At 40.7% G+C, this 18,932-nt stretch overlaps 1 protein-coding gene across 8 annotated transcripts in view; it reads left to right on the top strand.

The window, feature by feature from the left end:
• PDE4B (phosphodiesterase 4B) overlaps positions 1 to 18,932 on the top strand; it is a 582,343-nt gene that overhangs the window by 475,724 nt on the left and 87,687 nt on the right. For all 8 annotated transcript variants that reach the window (XM_054691793.1, XM_054691792.1, XM_054691796.1 and 5 more), the window contains one exon: positions 2,370 to 2,419. In XM_054691793.1, coding sequence (XP_054547768.1) covers positions 2,370 to 2,419 — 50 coding nt within the window. The remainder of the gene's footprint in view (positions 1 to 2,369; positions 2,420 to 18,932) is intronic.

Below are 18,932 nucleotides of genomic sequence, written 5' to 3'. Positions count from 1 at the left end.
AAACAGGCCACTGAGCAGGTTTTCTATGATCCAGCAGACCAGGTAAAGGAGGAAAGAGTCCTGGAGCCCTCAGTGGCTTTTGCAGGCTTTTATTGGGATTTAGTGGGTATACAGCAGGCAAGGGTGCTGGGGGGCTGGGAGGCTGGCAGGCCTCCCAGCCCCCAATAAGTATTTACTCTTTCTGGGCTCTCCAGCGTTTTCTGGTGTTCTCTCGGCTTCTCTATGCTTCTCCTGTTCCTGCTTCTTCTGCTTCTTTCTCGGCTTCTCTGCTCCTCTTCTTTTGGCTTCTACTGGCATCCCCGCAATGCCACCCCTAAAAGCCCAGTCTCAGCCCAGGTGAGTCCCATCTACATATACCCACACCCTATTCCAGGTGCCCGCCATCAGGCATGCATTCAGGACCACGGGGTTCCATCATCCATCCTAATGGCGGGAGGGCAGAAAAGCCTGATACTTTTTCCTTACCCTACAGAAGATAACTGTTGTCACACCAGTAGGGAGACCCTTCCTTAGTAATACCTTTGCAGACTTTTTTTTTTTAATAGAGGCATGTTTTATTTATTTATTTGTTTGTTTGTTTGTTTTGTTTATACATGCACTGGGTACAGTCAGAAGCGCGGGAGGGTGAGAGAATTCACCAGAGCCAGAGCGGGGAGCAGAGCAGGCAGAAGGACCGAAGTACACTGCTGAGGGGAGCAGCGGGCGGCAGGAGAGGTCTGCGCGCCATGCGGGACCCTCCTCCGGTGGCCGGGGAGCAGCAGGGGATCGAACCGGCGCCACAGAGGCCGCGGGCAGCTTCGCAACCCAGCACTCAACCGCTGAGCCACCGGGGAGGCCCATGCAGACTTTTTTCTATCATTTAAATTTTGGCTTCCTTCCCAACTAGTCTGTGCATCAGAACTCACAGATTTCTGTAAAAAGAAAAAAAAAAAAAGCCCTACTAATCCCAAGGCCTCATCCCACATATACTGAAATAGACTCTCTAGAGGTGGGGAAAAGAAATCATATTTTTAAAGCTCCCCATATTTGAGAGCCACTCTCTTGCTGGTTGCTAATGTCCTTTTACTCTTTACTGAGACCAAGAAACATCTACATCAGTGTTTCTGAAAATGTGGTCCCTAACCAGCATCATTAACACCACCTGGGCACTAGTTAGAAATGCAAACTTTCAAACTGATTGAATCAGAAACCCTGGCATAGTGTACAGCAAAGTGCCTTCATAAGCTCTCTAGATGATTCTAATGCACCTTAAAATTTGAGGGTCACTGATTTATACATCTGGGAGGGTCTCTAGCAATACACTGGGAATCTAAGAGTCTGGCAGAAGTTCTGCAAAGCATGGGAAGGATTGTGAGGACAAAAAAAAACAAAATATTGTCTGGGGGAAGGGAGAGAGAAAAAGAAGAAGAAAGAGCTCTAAAAGGAAAAGGAGACCCAGTATTAGTGGAGCTTTTTTTTTTTTTTTTTGTATTTTTATAGAGTTTTTTTTTTAAAGATTTATTTTATTTATACAAGAGTCTGGGTACAGGCTAGATGCATGGGAGGGTGAGAGGATTCACCAGAGACAGAGCAGGGAACAGAACAGGCAGATTGACTGAAATACACTGCTGAGGGGAGCAGCAGGTGAGACAGGAGAGGTCTGCCATGCCCTGTGGGTATCTCACCTACTGGCCAAGATCGAACCCACACTGCAGAGGCTGTGGACAGCTTCACAGCACTGCGCTCAACTGCCTGAGCCACCAGAGAGGCCCTGGAGCATGTTTTTGTTCCCTTGTTTCATTTGATTCTTCACATCAGCAGGTTTATTATGATGCAGAATGCCCAGTTCCTCCATGAAAAGAGCATTTCATAAGTTAAGCAAGATAGATTCTATTCCTAGTGGCTGTATGACCTTTGGCAAGTGACTTCACTTCTCTGGGTCTCAGTTTTCTGAGGTGCAAGGGAAAGCCTAGTCTGATTGCTCTCTACGTGTTCTTATGGTTGTGACTTTCTATAGCTTTGCCCAAAGAAAGTAGAATTTGCTCTTGGCAAAGTGGTGTTATTTTTGAGCAAGTGTATATCTTCTGAGTGCCTCCTGGTAACCTAAAACAGAGGGTCTGGCTGGGGACCTGGAGCAAACGACTTCCTTCCTGGAGAGTTGGAGCATCCAGGAGACTGTGCATAGGGAAATTCCAGGCCATCTGGATGTGAGAGAATTGCAGTCATCTACCCTTGTTACAGGAGCCTGCCTTCCGGAGATAGCATTATGTCACTTGATAGCGGATTATGACCGGAAAAGGGGGTGGTGGGGGGGCTGAGGTGCACAGGCCTGAGGCATAGAGGGGATATTCAGACAAAGACTCAGGCCTTCTTTTCCTTTGTGTCCACAGGAGGTCCCCAGCTGCTAGTCAGCCTCCTGTCTCCAGAGTCAACCTGCAAGGTAAGCCATATTCTAAAGCCTATCTCCATGTTTCAAGATATCAAATGTGCCTCTTATTCAGAATCTTACTCAGTTTAGAACTATTGTTCTAAACAAGTGGTTTGTTCACATACTGTGGCCTTTAAAAGAAGGTCTCTTGGTGACTTTTTTCAAAGGCATACTGGTGTTTAACTTCATTGTATGTAAACCAAATGAAAAGCGTTGTAAGTAATTTTCCCACCATACACATACCCAGGCTTCACCATGTGATGAATATGTGGTGATGCTGTCTCCAAGAACAGGAGCAGGAGGCAGAGCTGTATTGATAGTGTGACTTGACCTCAGTGTGCTGGCCCCAGTGAACTCTGGGGGAGCTAACCTCAGTGGCCCTGAGGTGTGCCCACATTGGTCTGAGGGCCCCACTGGGTATGTTAGGGGTTTTCCTCTTAGCGTCAATTATAGATCCCACTTGAATCTACATCCTTTCAGGTGTGAAACCAAAGCTCTTCCCAGATCACTAATCATTTCTTTTGGAGGCCATCCAATTTGGTTCCTTAAAGAATTTTTTATTTTATTTCAAGAAACCTAACCTCTCATCTTTTAGTACTGTGTATTCACTTTTCACGTGGAATTGAGAGCTATGGAGAGAAAGGGCCACCTTGAAGAAACATCAAGATGTGCTCAACATAAATTCCTCTTGACATAAGAGCAACCAGTTTGACAAGATTTTTTTTCAAGTCCAAAAATTGCCCCTTGTACCTGTCCCTACTATTGTATAGTAGACTTGAGTAAAACCACAGGAGAAACAAGTAAGATGAACACATACAAGATGGCCCACCACCTGATGTTGCCTCGTGCACTCCTGTTTGTAGCAGTGCCATTCCCTTTGTTTTATACTTATGACCTTCCTTCCTCGGATGCTGTGTTTTCTTGCTGGTATCGCAGCCTTAAGTATAACGGAAATAATGCAAAAGCCCAACTTCTAAGAGAAAGGAACAAAGGCAGTAGGTTCCATTGGCTCATTGGCTTCTGAAGTATTTATGGTACATGCTTTTAAAAATATTTTTATGAGAAAAAGTTTGAGGAAAAAGAATAAAAGTGAAAGGAAGATATTAAGTAGAGGTGAGTTTACCTTTAGAGTCTCATGATATGAAACAGAGAGAAGAAAATAGTACTCTATCCATGGACTTCAAAAACCTGGTGTGCTGATGTACTATTTCCTTTAGAAGTTTTATAAAAAGAAACTAAATAGTGTTTTCACATATAACTGGTATTACATACTTGGAGATCAAAGGAGGTAGTTTTGAAACTCCTATCCTTTCGTCATATTGGCCTACCAGTGGGGCACTATTGCTCACATCTCTTTTAGCCGGATTTACTAAGATGCTTTTGACATCTATTTGAATATTTAAAGTATGTTTTCTTGTAATAAATACTGACAAACATTAGGACAATATGTGATATTTATGGTTCTCTAAATTAGCTCATTACCCAATGATGCTGTTGGAAAGATCATTTTGTGATTATTGGCACAGGAACTACCCCCTGGCAACTGGAGACTCTTTTGCTAAACTCTTTTAAAACAATGGAGCAAAGAAATGACAATACCACTTAGGCAATTTGTTTTTTGTCTGTCTTTGTGGCAAACTACAAAAAAAAAAAAATGTGGCTTTTCATTGGAAAGAGAAGGTAAGGATACCAATTATTACATAATTATAGGTTTCAAAATCTCCTAACGCTTAACCATAGTCAGAAAAGGAAGGAGGACACACACATCCTGTGTTTTGTTTTTATTATCAGCTTAAATAAGTCAGACAGATTTTTCCTGTTATTTTAATATTTATCAGCATATGACAATGAGGTGTGTTTAAATAGAAACTTTAAAAAGGAATGAAAAATAAGAGGCTCGGAGCAAACAGAGAATTGAAAGCTGAAGTGCTGCTTTCAAAGATGATTTTTTATAATAAGATTGAGTTTCCACTTATTAGAACTGAAGTTGAAGTCATGTATTTCAATTGAAATCTAAGGTGAAAGTTAAAAGAAACCCACAATAACTTACTCAGATTTAGCAATCCTCCAGTTTGGTAGGAAAACCTGGCTGACCTAGGAAAGTGTATTCTTGTAAAGAAGCAAGTTTAAGAGAGAGAGAGGTGGGGAGGAGGGTCAGGAGGGGAATGAGAAAGAAAAAGAAGCCCAATATTTTCAAAAGGCTTTGTAAAATACGTCGACATGAAGAAAATCCAATTCATTTCAAAAGCTAATTGTCAGAAACCATGGTTAAATTGGTACATTTGCTCTTACAAATTGATCTTTAACTGAAATAATTCATAGTTAAAATCAAAGCAGCTCTTTCAGCCTTACAATCCTTTTCTTCTCACTATTTCACCAAGGTTATTTTTCCCACTCTCATGATACAACACAAAATTCCCTCCTCTGCAGAGTCATTCTAATTTATTTTAAAAATCAGTGCAATTGCTCCATTTACTTAGTAATGGCAGCAATTCTGTCCTAGGATATACTGTAATCTGTGGTTCATATGGCTCTTCTGTGGAGCCTCCTTGAAGGCGGTGCTTACTCATCTCTTTATATTCCCAGTGCTTTAGTATAGGTATTTTCACATGCTAGGAAGACAGTAAATACTGTCTCGACCATGTATGAGAACAACATAAAGTTTAGGAACTTTATCTTAAGGAAAATGCTGATACATTAAATTTTAATAATGAGTCAATATTTGTAGTGCTATGGCTATGAAAAATATTCAATTGTATTTTTTACTATTAAAAATCAGTTATTGTACTGAAATTAAAGGAGGTTTGAAATATATTTTATAACTGCTTATATATTAGTGTGGTCATACAGATTTTGAACAAAAGGAGTTAAATTTAAAAAGTGGGCATTTTGTGTTTTGAATAGGAAAGCCAGAATAACATAAGAGAATTCAAAATGTAGAGCAATGTAGAAATCCTGTGCTGTCATGTTAAGGAGAGAAATGCAGTAAATCCTCATAGATGTGTTGAAAATGCTAATGCTGAGGAGTTTAATGAGCATCACAATTTCTATCACATTTTGTTTTTTCACAAGTATGAATTCCAGGGCTTTCTCTATGATGCATAAGGATTGAGACAGAAAAAAATAGAAGAAAGAACATTCCAAGGCAAAGAAGGAACTTGGGATCTCTTGTCTGTGCATATTCAAAATGTAATGGAAATGGAAAATTGAAGTATTTTTCAATATATTAGACCCCAAAACTATATTCAACAGAGAAAAAATTCAGATAATTGAGGAAAATTAATGTGTGTGTGTGTGTGTGTGTGTGTGTGTGCGCGCGCACATGCGCACATGACTGAGGATGTTAGTGAGTGTGTATATGTATCTGTGCCATTTATCCCTTGCTTTTACAAGTATTTCAATAGTGATCACATGAAAGTTAGAATTTACCAAAAGGATAAATTATCAAGTATTTACAAGATCATTCTTTGGCTTTACTCCTTTTCATGGCCAGCACCTCTGATTCAATATGACCTGATTTCTAATATATCTCTTAGATACAATTTTAGCAGCCAAATTGTTGTGTAAGATGGGATGTTCTATGCAATAATTTGTTATAAAATTTGCCAATAATATATATTGATCAGGAGCATCATCAAGTAATACATCAAAGGTTATGAAAAACAAACCCAAAGTCTGTGGGTCATCAGAAATGATAAATCAAGGCACAAAGATGACCAGAGAATTGTGTTGAGAACTTCAGGCCAAAGTCTTTCCCAGTCTTGGTTTACAGTGGTCTTCAACACCAATGCATTAGAGGTATTTCATAGCAAGGCTTGTGTGTGCATGGAAATAGCATGAGATAATATAGTGCTTTCTGGCAAATCTGAAATTAATTGGCCTACTTGCAAAACAGAATTAATTAATATTTTCCAGTGCACATGGGAATCTTCTAATATGTGTCCAGATCATTCTGGGGAGGAAATGACTCTATACTGGTTGATAAAGCAGAAGAGACTTTCTCCTAAGAAGACTGTTTCCCGGTGTGGGTTCCTCTCATATCTTACTTCACCATGGATATTGCCCTGGAGGTTCATGTGGATGTGCCAGAGGCAGGATCTGTTTGAGGAGTAGACAAGGGGCTCAGTGACTTATCTTTGAATCTAAGAAATTCAGAAAGTTCTGATATTTGTTCAGTTCTCATTCTGCCCAAGCTTCCAAGGCTTAGGATGAGAGATGGCTGTGAGTGCACAACGAAAAGCTCTCCGAGAACCACAGCAATGGTTTGAGAGCAGATCTATGTCAGATGACTGGAAATGAAGCCTGGCAGAAGCAGAACATTTGCTTGGTTTCTACATTAAGCAAGAACTGCCAGGCATGATTACAACACTTATGGACAAACACTAATAAAATCAATCCTGTTGCCAAAGGCTGTGGCCACTCAAGATATAGGAGAGAGTGAAGGGTAATACATAGAAGGGGGAGTGAGAGAGGGAAAAGAAGAGAGAGAGAGAGAGAGAGAGAGAGAGAGAGAGAGAGAGACAAGTAGGGTAGGAGGGAGGGAGGGAGGGAAAGACAGAGACAGAGACACAGAGAGAGATGGTGGGGGGGTGATGAGAGCGGAGAAGAAAGAGGAGAAAAACAAAAGAAAGGAAAAGAGAAAAAGCTGGAAGTATTTTTTTTTCTTCCATGTTCTGAGTTTTGTGTAGCCTGAGTTATAGAGATAATTGTCTTAATTACCCTCCTTAATTACCCATACAAAAGAAGAGGGCAAAGGTATTAGAATAGCCCTGGTAATTCTGAGAAAAATTCCCCAAATTGTTGTTTTGTGATAATTGCTTTTGAATGAAACAATCTTCTTGTAAAAATTTGCCCTAGGGCATTAACACTGTGATATTTACATTGATTTGTGATTCTTTTCTATATGTCTAAAACTAAGCATGGGTAGTTGCAAAAATATTGACAAGTCAACTAAAATGTGAATAGTTAAAATGTTACCCATGAGCAAACATTGCCAAAAATAAAGCCCTGCTCATTAAAAGCTATTTCACGAGTCGGAAATTAATTTCTAAATTTAGCATGAATGTTTTCTTTGTATTAGATGAAACCCGTGAGACTGGCAGCATCTAATCTCTCACTTGCTGCCTAAAGAGTTGAGTTCATTCCCTGCTGACTCCATTTCATGTTTTTGCACTGCTGAGAAACACCATCCCCCCCCCTCCCCAAAGTTGGAATCATGCATGTTAGTAAGTATTTCAGTTATGCTATTGACGTCAATGGAGTCATTAAATAGATTGCCGGCCCTCCCAGAGGCAAATCACTGGCAGGGACCTAGATACAGACACGTTTTTTACAAAGGCAACCATCAGGTTTTGCTATAGCAGTAAGCCAGAGAAAGAGAAAAGTTTATACTGTAGCAGATCTATCTCCAAACAGTTTTTTGCTTTTTTTTGCCTTTTAGTTCCGGCCTTTCTTTCTTTTTTGGTTACAGTAGGCTCAGGCAGATGCCCAGATATTGTTGCCTCAATGTTTTGTGAGCAAAAGCATCTCCTGTAATTGAGACCTTGAAAGGAGACACCCAGTTTTAAAAATGTGGCTCACCTTTAGCGCTACACAGCCCATCTTGCTGTTTAGTTAGTGGCATAAATTGTCTAGGCAAATTGCTATTGTCTGCCAGTGAAGCTGTGCTTGATACATAGTTGAATAAATAGTCTCCTCCGAAGCTCTCATGTGCAAGTGTGAGCACACGCACACACACATGTGCACACACATGTGCACACACACATGCACACATGCACATGCGCACACATACACACACGGTGCTGTAGCATCAAGGCTCTGAAGCAAAGGGTGGAGGAGGAGGCTGGGAAGAAAGAATCACTTCTCTCAGCTGCCTTATCTGCAGGGCTCTCTCAGGAGGCTGCCCAGGTGCCTGTGTCCTCCCAAACCCCAGCTGCTGCCTGTTTCAAGCCTAGTCATGCAGCACCCAGACATGTCAGTGAGCCCTCCAGGAAACATCTGTCTCTTTTTGAGCATTCTTGATAGTTCTATTTACCTGGATAGCCTCAGGAGTCAGAGCCAAAGATTTCCCTCACACCTTGCCTCCTCTACCTCCCAGGCTGAGTTAAGGAGCCATCTTGAACAGCTTTCTTCAAATCGAGTTGTCATTCTCCACTCTGTGGGCTGTTGGGCTCCTCTCCCTTTCCAACCCCTGTCCTTTGCTTACCCACAAGTCCCCTTACTTATCAGTACATATGTATATAAATATCTGGCATCTGATAACCTTAGGTAACCCACTTTGGTTCATCTAGAGGCCTAGACCCTCACCACCACTGCTGCTGCTCATCTGATATTCCTGTCACCACCCCATGGTCAGTTCTTGTTGTCTTCGCTTTAATCTTTCCCCTTCCTTTCTTCCTCATCCACTCCCCTTAGAGCAACGCTTCATTCTTCTATAACTAAACTATTATGGTAGCCTTCCAACTTGGTTTATTGTCCTCACTCTCTTCCCACTCCAATCCACCCTCCATTCTGGTGCTAGAATTATTCTCGTGAAACCCAATTGTGATTATCGTATTTGTGTTAAAACGCAGTTATGATTATGTTATTTTCTTAGATAATTCCTATCTTGCCTTCAAGATAGGATTCCCATTTCTTGCTTGCTATGCCAAGTCCTTCAGAATTTTGCACTTAACTTCTTTGTCCTCATCTCCCCTTACACCCACTATACCATGCACAGCTGCTAGCTGAGGTGCAGTGAGCATACTGTGACTCAAGCGTGCCAGGCTCTTCTTGCCTTTCTGACTTTGTACATGTGGTTCCATCTGCCTGGTCCACCTTTCCCAAAAGTAACATTCACTTATTTGGCTCAGACATTTTTTTACCTGACCACTATGATCCAGTTCTTTATACTCACTGATTCTTGGACTCTGGTCTCAGGATTATACTAAAAATATAGTCTCAATCCAGTAGTAATCCTAATTCCTTGACCCATTCCCACCTGTCAAGAGCCCTTTTATCCTTCAAGACTCAGCATCTATGCCATATTCTGGATGTGCTCCCTGCAATTCACCCCAAATTACTCTCAATTATTATTACCTTAATTATTATTTCAAAATCCCAATTATTGCATTTGTCATATTATGATGTATATATGTATGAATTATACATGTGTTTTCTTTCCTTCTAAACCAAGAATGTCCCAAGTTCAAGTACTAATCTTTTTTTTAATGTCTCCCATTTTTAGTCCATGATCTGGAGCATAGTAATGTGCAATAAATATTTATGGAATGAGCAGATACAATTGAGTGAATGCTCATACCTGAATCAGAAAGGGTTGAAAATGAGCTGAGGTTCATATTTGGCTTTGCTCAGGTTTGTCTATCCTCTAGTTCTCAGGCGCGTGTATAGTGCTGACTGACATGCCTATTAATCTTGACCACCTGTGACCTTTTTCCACTTGAATTTTGTTAACCTTTACTTCAGGAAGAAGTGAGAGTATAGAAAGAAATGAATAAATGTGACTAGTTCATCATTCTATATTATTGGTGCCTAGTATAGTGTCTGGCACAAAGTAGGTTCTCAATTAGAGTACTGAATTGAATTAGGTTGGGACATGGGTCTATCTCTTAGATGACTTCTCTGAGATGCAGTTTTCTCATTAGAAGTAGGCATTTTAATATTCTATCTCATGCGATTGTTTTAAGGCCTAAATGAGAAAATCTATATTAGTGTAAGTAGTAATTAACAATGTTAGACTCTGGTCCCAGACTGCCTCTTCCAAACCCCAGCTCCACCACTATGTGACCTGGGGACAAATTACTTAGCCTCTCCATATCCCAATTGCTTCATATCCAAAACTGGGAGAAAAATTTGATATACCTTATATGCTGGCTGTAAGAATTAAATATATGAGTTATATTAAGAACTTAGTACTTATACTTATAAAGTGCTAATATTAATATCGATGTTGCCAGTGGTACACTATGTGCTTCCCATATCATGCATCATCTTCTATCAGGTAGTCAGTGTGTGAGAGCTAAGAGCATAAACTTGCTGGTGTCAGTTGGGAACCTAACCAAAAAGCCTTATTGAGATCTAAAGGGTTCTGATTTGCTTCTCTTTTATAGGAATACAACCTAAAAAGGAATCTTTCTCTAAAATTTGAGATTCTTTTCCACTGAACCCATAAAAAATCTGATCATGTGAAAATAGATTTAGAGCTGAACTTAGGATTCTCTAGGACATACATTGGAAAACTAGGGACTGGAGAGAGAATGGAGCTGATGCCAAATGTAAAAGGATACAGTGTAAACATGGTTCTTTTTCTATTAACAAAAGTGCTAATCCTAACCTAGTTAGGATTCTGATACACTGGATCTTCATTGACTGAGAGCTTTATTTTGTGTAAGCCTGAGAGGATAGAATAATTGGAATTCTACAACTCACTGCAGTTGTGTTAAAACAGAATGTTAGGGCCTGGCACTCACATATCTGCACAGACACAGATTTTTTTAACACAGGCAGCTCAGCAGCACAGCCACAGGCGCTGGTGCAGAGCCTCCCTTTGGAGAGAAGACAAAATCTATTAGCAGAGGTCAGCTTTGGGAAGGACTGTGACTCCTCCTGGGAAGACTTTTATGCCTCTCTCAGTTACGTTTGGGAAGGGGCAGGCACCTTCACACACAGCTACCCCTTCTATAATATTTTTTGGGGAAGGAGGGAGATGAGAAGGAGGTCAAGGTTGATCTAAAAAAGAATCAATGTGGATGCTGAGAGACAAAGAAGGAAGGCAGAGAATCATTTAGGTTCCCCTTTCTCCCTTCTGCATCCCCCAAACCACACACTCCTGGGGGCAGGGTGATTTCTGTTTGCTTACTTCTGATCAGTCCCTGGCCAGCACTTCATGGAGTTGCCTGCAGAGCTGTTCTCGGAAGCCTGGAGTGTTTCAGGGAACAGTCTTTCAACCAAGAGATGAGAAACAAAGCAGGGACTGTCCCTTGAAATAGAGAACAGGCTACAGAAACTCACTCGATTGCTTTCTTCGTTTATTGTCTTGACTTGCTCCCCACCAGAGCTGTTGACAAGTACCAAAACTGACCCCTTTGGGTTTTGTGTACTTTTTCTACCCCCTCCTTGGCCCTGTCCATGAAGTGAGCCGGGGTCATGGCGATTATCCAGCTCATTTGATCCAAGGCAACGGCAGGTCAGATAATACAGTCTCTGCCCTTTCCCCATCCCCTCAGTACATTTTGGGCCTCACATTTCTAGGGTCCAGTCTAGCTATTACTGCTTATCTAATAAACTAGATTATTTTCAAAGCCCACATGCCAGCTTGCAATTGCAGGAGAGGAAAGGAGCCAGCAGTTGTTCAACTTCTCTTTAGTGCCAGGAATACATTAGCTCACCTCTATCCACGTTATCTGTCCTCATTCTTCCCACTAAACGGTTTTATGGATATCTTGTTCCCTACTTCGCGGTCTTGGAAAAAGTGGCCTAGGCAATCAGTGGGGCTTACTCAAGACCACACAGTTCGTCTGTGATAAAGTCTGAATTGAAACCTAGGTGTGTGTTTGTGGAAATCCCATGATCTTTCCTGTGGCTGAGACTGCATGCTATCCCTGCCTCCACCCTATTGTAACAGAAAGGGAGACGGTGAGAATTTCATGACAGGAAAGCAAACAAAGTTATTCAATTTTCTGCAGCCTGAACAATTACTATGTAATAATTTCCTTTAATTCCTTTGTCATCTATCCATTTTATTGTACATATAAAGAAATTGCATACGTTTTGAGAGGAATGAGTTTCCTACATGCCTACTATTAATTTATTCATTAAGCATTTATAAAGTTTCTACTATGTATGAGATACTGTTAGTGAAGCTGTAATGCTGAAGAGAATGAATTCAGACCCTGACCTTGTAGAGTTGACAGTCTAGGGAATATTAGATGAATAAATACATGTTTGCACATCTGATCATTATGAGGAAAAGTGCGGAATGCTATAATATTGCTTCACCTTTTTACCTATAAAAATGGAAATAATATTAGTATATGACATCATAGTTATTGTAGTATTTAAATATGTTATATGTAAACCATTTAGAATACTGCAACAATCTTGATTTCATGTTTGATCTAATTATTATCATTAGTTATTATTGGGATTAATGTAGATTAAGGGATCAAGAGAGGCCTTTGTAAATGACCTTGAGATTTAAATGCTGAGTGGGTAGAGGCAGTAACTAACAACTAAGAGTTGCTTGAGCTGGAGATGGGCTTGATACAGTCAGGTGAGGGGCAAGGCCAAGAAAGTTGAAAGAGCCCAGATTGAGCAGAATTATTTCTAGGCCATGGTAGAACATGTAGATTTTATTCTGAATTCCATGGGGAGCCACTCAAGGATTTTGAGAAGGAGATTGATATGATCTGATTGAATTTTAAATACAGCTTCTCTCTCTAAGCCACAAATCTGGGTTATAAGCCCCTCCTTTGTACTCATCCCTTTGGTTTCTCTATGACCATTCGCAACCCTGCCCTTCCATCTACATGCATGGTTAAGCAGACAAGCTCTGGAACCAGACTGCCTGAGTTTAGTTCTGGTTCTATTCCTTTCTTTCTGTATGACTATAAACAAATCACTCACCATCTCTGGGCCTTGTTTTCCTTATCTGTATAATGGGGATAAAAAGAGAACCTTTGTCATAGCATCGTTATAAGAGCAAAATTAGTTAATATATGTAGAGTGTTTAGAACAATGGTTGGCACAAAGAAAACACTAAACAAATGTTAATATTTTGAATGCATTGCAACTGCCTATTTTCTTTATTTACAGCATTAGACTATATGCTCAGTGTCTGGCACAGAGCAGGAACTCAAAAATTATTTTTAAAAAGAATGAACAATGAGAGAAAGGTAGTGTAATAAATTGCAAGGAAAAGGAGAAAAAGATTACCGTATTATCATGGGAAAATGAACTTCCTAGACCCGGGTAATTCTGATAAGGAGGAAATTGCTTATGCAGACAGAGCGAGAAACTGGATGACTTAATAACTGCCCAGTTGTTCCAGTTTTGGGAAACTTGAAATAATGTCTATGGGACAAAACTTGGTTTTGAAATCTGTGGTGTTAGTTTGAATTGCCACCTGCAAAAAAAGAAAATTGGGTTTATGAAAGAGCTGGTTTACTCACTTAGGCTCTGTGACTGTCTCTCTGGAAGGCAAAGACTAAGCCTCTGGAGTTCTCCTTTTTCTGTCTTGGGACAATTACACCAAACAGGGCCAGTCATACCGCTAAGACTATAGTATTATAACTGCCTTTTCATCCCTGTATTGCTAATAGAAACTCAAGCTGACAGAGACTCAGTTCGGAGAAGTAAACGTACCTGTTAAGTGTGCCATATGGCCCTGGGAGAGGCTTTGCAAGTATTTGTGCAGCTGGGATGTCTTAGGCATTCAGTTGCAATAGTTTCTTTACCTCTCCATACAGAGGATCTGCCTGGACAATGAGTCCTTCAGCTCTCTAAATGTTCCAGTTCTGTGCTGTGTGTGCACTGGGGGTGCATGCTGGCTTGTTACTTTTTGATCCCAGAGAAAATAAGAGTTCTTATGCTTTTCATCAACACAATGGGCCTCTGTCCTTACTGACCTGGTTTTCCATTATTTCTGTCTCGTTCATCACAAGTTTAAATAGTTCATCTCTCTTCACCCACAGATCACTTTTGGCCTTTTTTTGATTTGTTCCTTTCTCCATGCCCCTCACATTTCTAAGTCACCTCTTAATCTGACTCAAAAACTTACCTTCAGAAAGTCTCCTGATATTAATGCTGCCTGTTGTAATAAATACTCACTGAATGTGTGTTAGATGGGACTATGTGTGTCTTGTGTTCTTTCTCAAAGCATCATAGTTCTTTTGCCATGGGCATAAGTTTTTCTTAGAGGGTTCATGGATGTTTTCAGGTTCTTGTACATTCCTTAAGCTAAAATACATACTATGGCTTGTTACTAGCCAGTAGAAATGGCAAGTACTAACATAAATAAGACCCAAAATTAACCTCTGGTTTGTACCATCTGGAAATAAAACTTTAGAGAAAAAGCTATATTGAAGATAAGAACATATTCTTTGGGTTTCCCCAGTGGCAGATTTACATATATGTATACATATACACACATATATGTACATATACATATATGTATTTAGATATATGCATATGTATATATGCACACACACATATACATATATACATACACATATACTGTATAATGTATATTGTGTACATGTATAATACACACACACACAAATGATGATTTAGTCTAAGGATTTGGCTCATGCAGTTGTAGGGGCTGGCAAGTTTGCAATCCTTAGAGCAGACTGAAAGTTAAGGCAGTGGTTACTGCTGCAGTCTTGAGGCATAATCCTGTCCCTTCCAGGAAACCTCAGTTTTTGATCTTAAGACCATCAACTGATTGGATGAGGCCCACCAACATTATCAAAAATAATCTTTTACTTCAAGTTCATTAATTGTCAATGTAACCCTATCTACAAAATACTTTCACAGCAACACCTAGATCTGTGTTAGTTAAATATTTGAGTACAATGCCCAGCCCAGTTAACACTTAGAGTTAATCTTCAGAAGGACCAACTGACAAACAAAAATCCTGTCTTGGGAATCCCACCAGATTGTACTCAGGTCTACTGGAAATAAAATATAAGCTACAGGGAAGTAAAAATCTTTATTCCTTCTGACTAGTTGAGACTTTAGTTCAAAACACAGTAGAAGCACCATTCTTCCCAGCTCTCAGAATTGTTTTGAAAACCCATATGAAAGTTTGAAATACCAGAAGTGTAAATGTAAGGTAGCTGTCTCACCCTAACACCCCTGTCACTTCCCAAACAGAGACAGTTGGGAGAAATTGGAAGTCACAAGTCCCATGGCTCCACCTCCTAACTACTTGAACTGGGGCAACTGGAATGGAGGGGTGGAGTAGAGCTTCAGGGTAGAGTTTTAAAAAATAGAGCCTTTAGGCTTTCCAGCATAGCCTTTAGCTTCTGCCCAGGCCTTCTGCTTCTGTGTAGGTCTCCTGCTTTTTACTCCTGCTTTGGCCAAGCTGCCCTCTGGAAAGATAGAAGGTGGGGTGAGGTCTTGTTTCTCCTCAGACCTCACTTGAAGCACTTCAGATGACTCTTGGCTGCAGCTCCATTTCTGGCTCCAGTACTCTGGCAGGGGACAAAACCTGCTCTCTTGACAGGTTGTGGAGTGGCCGTCTTGACTTCGCTTGGGGGGGTATATTTTAAACTCTGTTTCTCTCCTCCTCTCCCAGCCCACAGGGCCCTGTGAAACCTTTTGCTTGTGTTTCCTGCTGGGAGGTTTCCTTGCATTCATTCTCCTGGAAGCTCTGCTCATGGATCTTGGTGGCTCCACTTTGGGCCTGCCTGTTTGGTTGAACAGGGGATGATTTCAAAGTTTGATCAGGAGTACATATTTTGAAATCTTCTCCCCTAGTCCTCCTCTCTCCTCTGTTTCTTTTGAACCTCTCACTGATTAAAAATCTTTGGACACGCTAGAGTTTTATTATTTCACTTTTGTGTATATGGATAGGCAGGAATCTTTAGAATAGGCAATGTGGATCTTCCCCCTGAACAATTTTGAGTCCAGTGGGCATCCTTCAGTTTTGCTTGATAGTGTAAAGTGTGGTATCTTGAACACCTGGTACAGAGAGTGGTGGCACACCTACCAAATCTTAGTGACACCACACACAAAGGAATCACCATTCTCCTCACCAGTCTCTTTACTGAGTAGCTGTGAGAGAAAAGAGAAAATCTCGGGCTTCAGCTTTACAAGAATAAGACTCAATTTGTACCCTATATCTGGAGACCATAACTGATTATCTTAAATTCAATTTGGAGAAGTATCTCAAGAAGGGGTTAATTTTGGTCTAAAATATCTCTGGAGTTGCAGGGAGTGAGGTAGGAGTCCTTTTTGTATATATTTCTTCTATCTACAGAATAGGCTTTGAAATATTCCTATCCTCTTACACAACTTAGAAATTTAACCATTAACCCAATTTTCCAGGTCATCCTTGAGACCTCTTCTTTCTCAAATGCAAATTTTAGAACCCTCTTTCTCTATCTTCTCTTTAGTGTTGGTGTTCCTCTCTCTGAGAAAGCACTTATTCAAAGATCGATCATGCTTCTGGCCCCTTTGCAAAGCATATTTGCACCAGCAACTCTCCCCATCCTGGTCTTGTGTACACTGCAGGTCCAAGCTTATGCTTTCAGTTCTGAATTCCTATTTTCCCATAAGATCCCTGGGCACTTTAACCCTAAAGCATGTGGCTTTAGTAACCACCTCACATCTAGAATGTCTTAGACCTCTAAGCCTGTCTTTGAGATACAGTTTCCTCCTCATCCTCATTTATCTTTTGATAATGAATTGCTCTCAGCAAATTGCTAAACTAAACTTACTCCTGATACTTTCTGGACTTAAATGAATTAACATCTCAGTATGTTCTTTTCCCCCAAGAATACCTTTCTTCAGGTATTGAGTAACTCAAGATGCAGAAACACTTGTCTCTCCTTCCTCTTTTTCTGCAGCAGTGGAATGTGCTTCTTCAACTCCATTTCCTAATTTTGTCAGTGGGATTACTTGCCCACACCTCAAGTTTCTGTGGAGGGGATTCACTCCAACCTTTGGAAGTGAAGGGTGTTGTGGAAATGTCCCCTTTTCACCATTCTGTGCTACTAAGGCAGAGAGTAAAGGTTGAATTTATAGGATGAAGACTTTTGCCTCAGTGAGCCATTTAACCCCTTATAGATTGGACAGAAAATGCAATGGGTTTCTTTGGGAGGTGGTTCACACTGCATTCCTCTGCTAGAATAGCACTTGTCAAGACAAATGTACAAGTTTAACATGGTGTTCTCTCATTCAGAGGAAGGGTAGACTCATTATGAATATATGTAATATATGCATTATGAATATATGTAATAGAACAGTGGTTTGATAAGTCAGTTTCTACTCTCCACTGCCCGCAAAGTGTTTTCTTTATTTCCAAAGTGCTCTCTATAAAGCATTTGTTTCGATTACAAGACCTGGGGAAGTGTTAACATCCTATTAACCCCCACTATCTACCAGATTTGCTATTAGACCTTAGCACATGAAATCACTTTTCATCAACAACCACTCCTTGTAAAGTCAATATTATTATCTCATTTTTTAAACCAATGAAACCATGCTGCAATGAGGGTAACCAGTAGTATATAGACACTCCTCAGGTAAGTGACAAGGCTAGGATTTGAACCCTGCCTTATTTGGCTCCAAAGCCTATGTTCTTGGCACTTGCTCCCTGTGCTATATAAGTGCTGTAGGTGATACCCACACAGGTGCTTTTCTTAAAGCTACACACACTCCGGGAATGATGTTTACATCTCTTGTTCTACTCATGTTCACCTTGCTCTGGACACCTCTTAGTCCTACTCTACATTCAATCTGTTTTTTTTTTTTTTATCCCTTTCCAGATTCTATAACAAGAGAGACTTTAGGCGAGAATATGTCCTTTTGTTGCCCTGGAGGAATAACTGTGCCAACAGTGAAGTGATAGTGTTTTTCTCTCCTCTTCCTTCCTTTTCCTTCACTGAAAGCCTTTCAGAAATTAAGCAAGCTATCCTGATAGAGAAAGGAGGAAAGGGAGAGTTTTTAGGATGTAGCAGGATGGTGGGAAGCTTTTCTACAGAGCATTACTCACTGCTAGAACCATATCCCTGGTCCCTGACATCACAGGAGAGTCAGATTTCAGATCTCTAGTGAAACTGGGGCGTGGCTTGCTTGAACATGAGTAGGCCCCTGCCCAATTCTAGACTGAATCTGGAAAGTCCCATTTTGATAATTTGCTTCTTACGGGTGTTTTGTTCAACTGCCCTACCTCAAATGAAACTCTGTGACTAAAGCGAAAGAGCACTGGGCTGGAACTCAGGAAACTGAATTTTAGTGGTGGTAACAACCAGGTGTGTGACCTGAGAAAAGTCTTCTAACTTTAGACTTAGTCATCTTTTTTTAAAAGATTTTTTTATTTATATAAGAATGGGGGTACAGGCCAGAGGCGCGGGAGGGTGAGAGAATTCACCAGAGACAGAGCAGGGAGCAGAACAGGCAGACGGACTTTCGAAACACTGCTAAGGGGAGCAGTGGACCAGTCAGGAGAGATCTGCTGCGCCATGTGGGTATCTCCCTGGCCAGCCAGGAATTGAACCCATGCTGCAAAGGCTATAGACAGCTTCACAGTGCTGCACTCAACCCGCTGTGCCACCAGGGAGGCCCTATACTTAGTCATCTTATTTTGAATTGAGTCTTTGAGTCTAAAATTCAAATTGACAGTCTTCAAACTTTGAAAATGTCTTCTGGCCTAGAAAGGGTAGTGTGTGGTACTGGGATAGATCATTTCTTGTCGGAGAAGAAATAGGCCCTGAGTTAGTTACCTGTGAGTCTAGTGTTCAAGCACAGAACTCAAGGTTTGACTCTAAAACCTGAGCTTTTCACCCTGTTCCCCACCTGA

The sequence above is a fragment of the Talpa occidentalis genome, unplaced genomic scaffold, assembly GCF_014898055.3.
Source record: "Talpa occidentalis isolate TD23 unplaced genomic scaffold, MPIMG_talOcc4v2.1 talOcc4.9, whole genome shotgun sequence".
Taxonomy (NCBI): Eukaryota; Metazoa; Chordata; class Mammalia; order Eulipotyphla; family Talpidae; genus Talpa; species Talpa occidentalis.
This window is presented reverse-complemented; position numbering and strand designations above follow the sequence as displayed.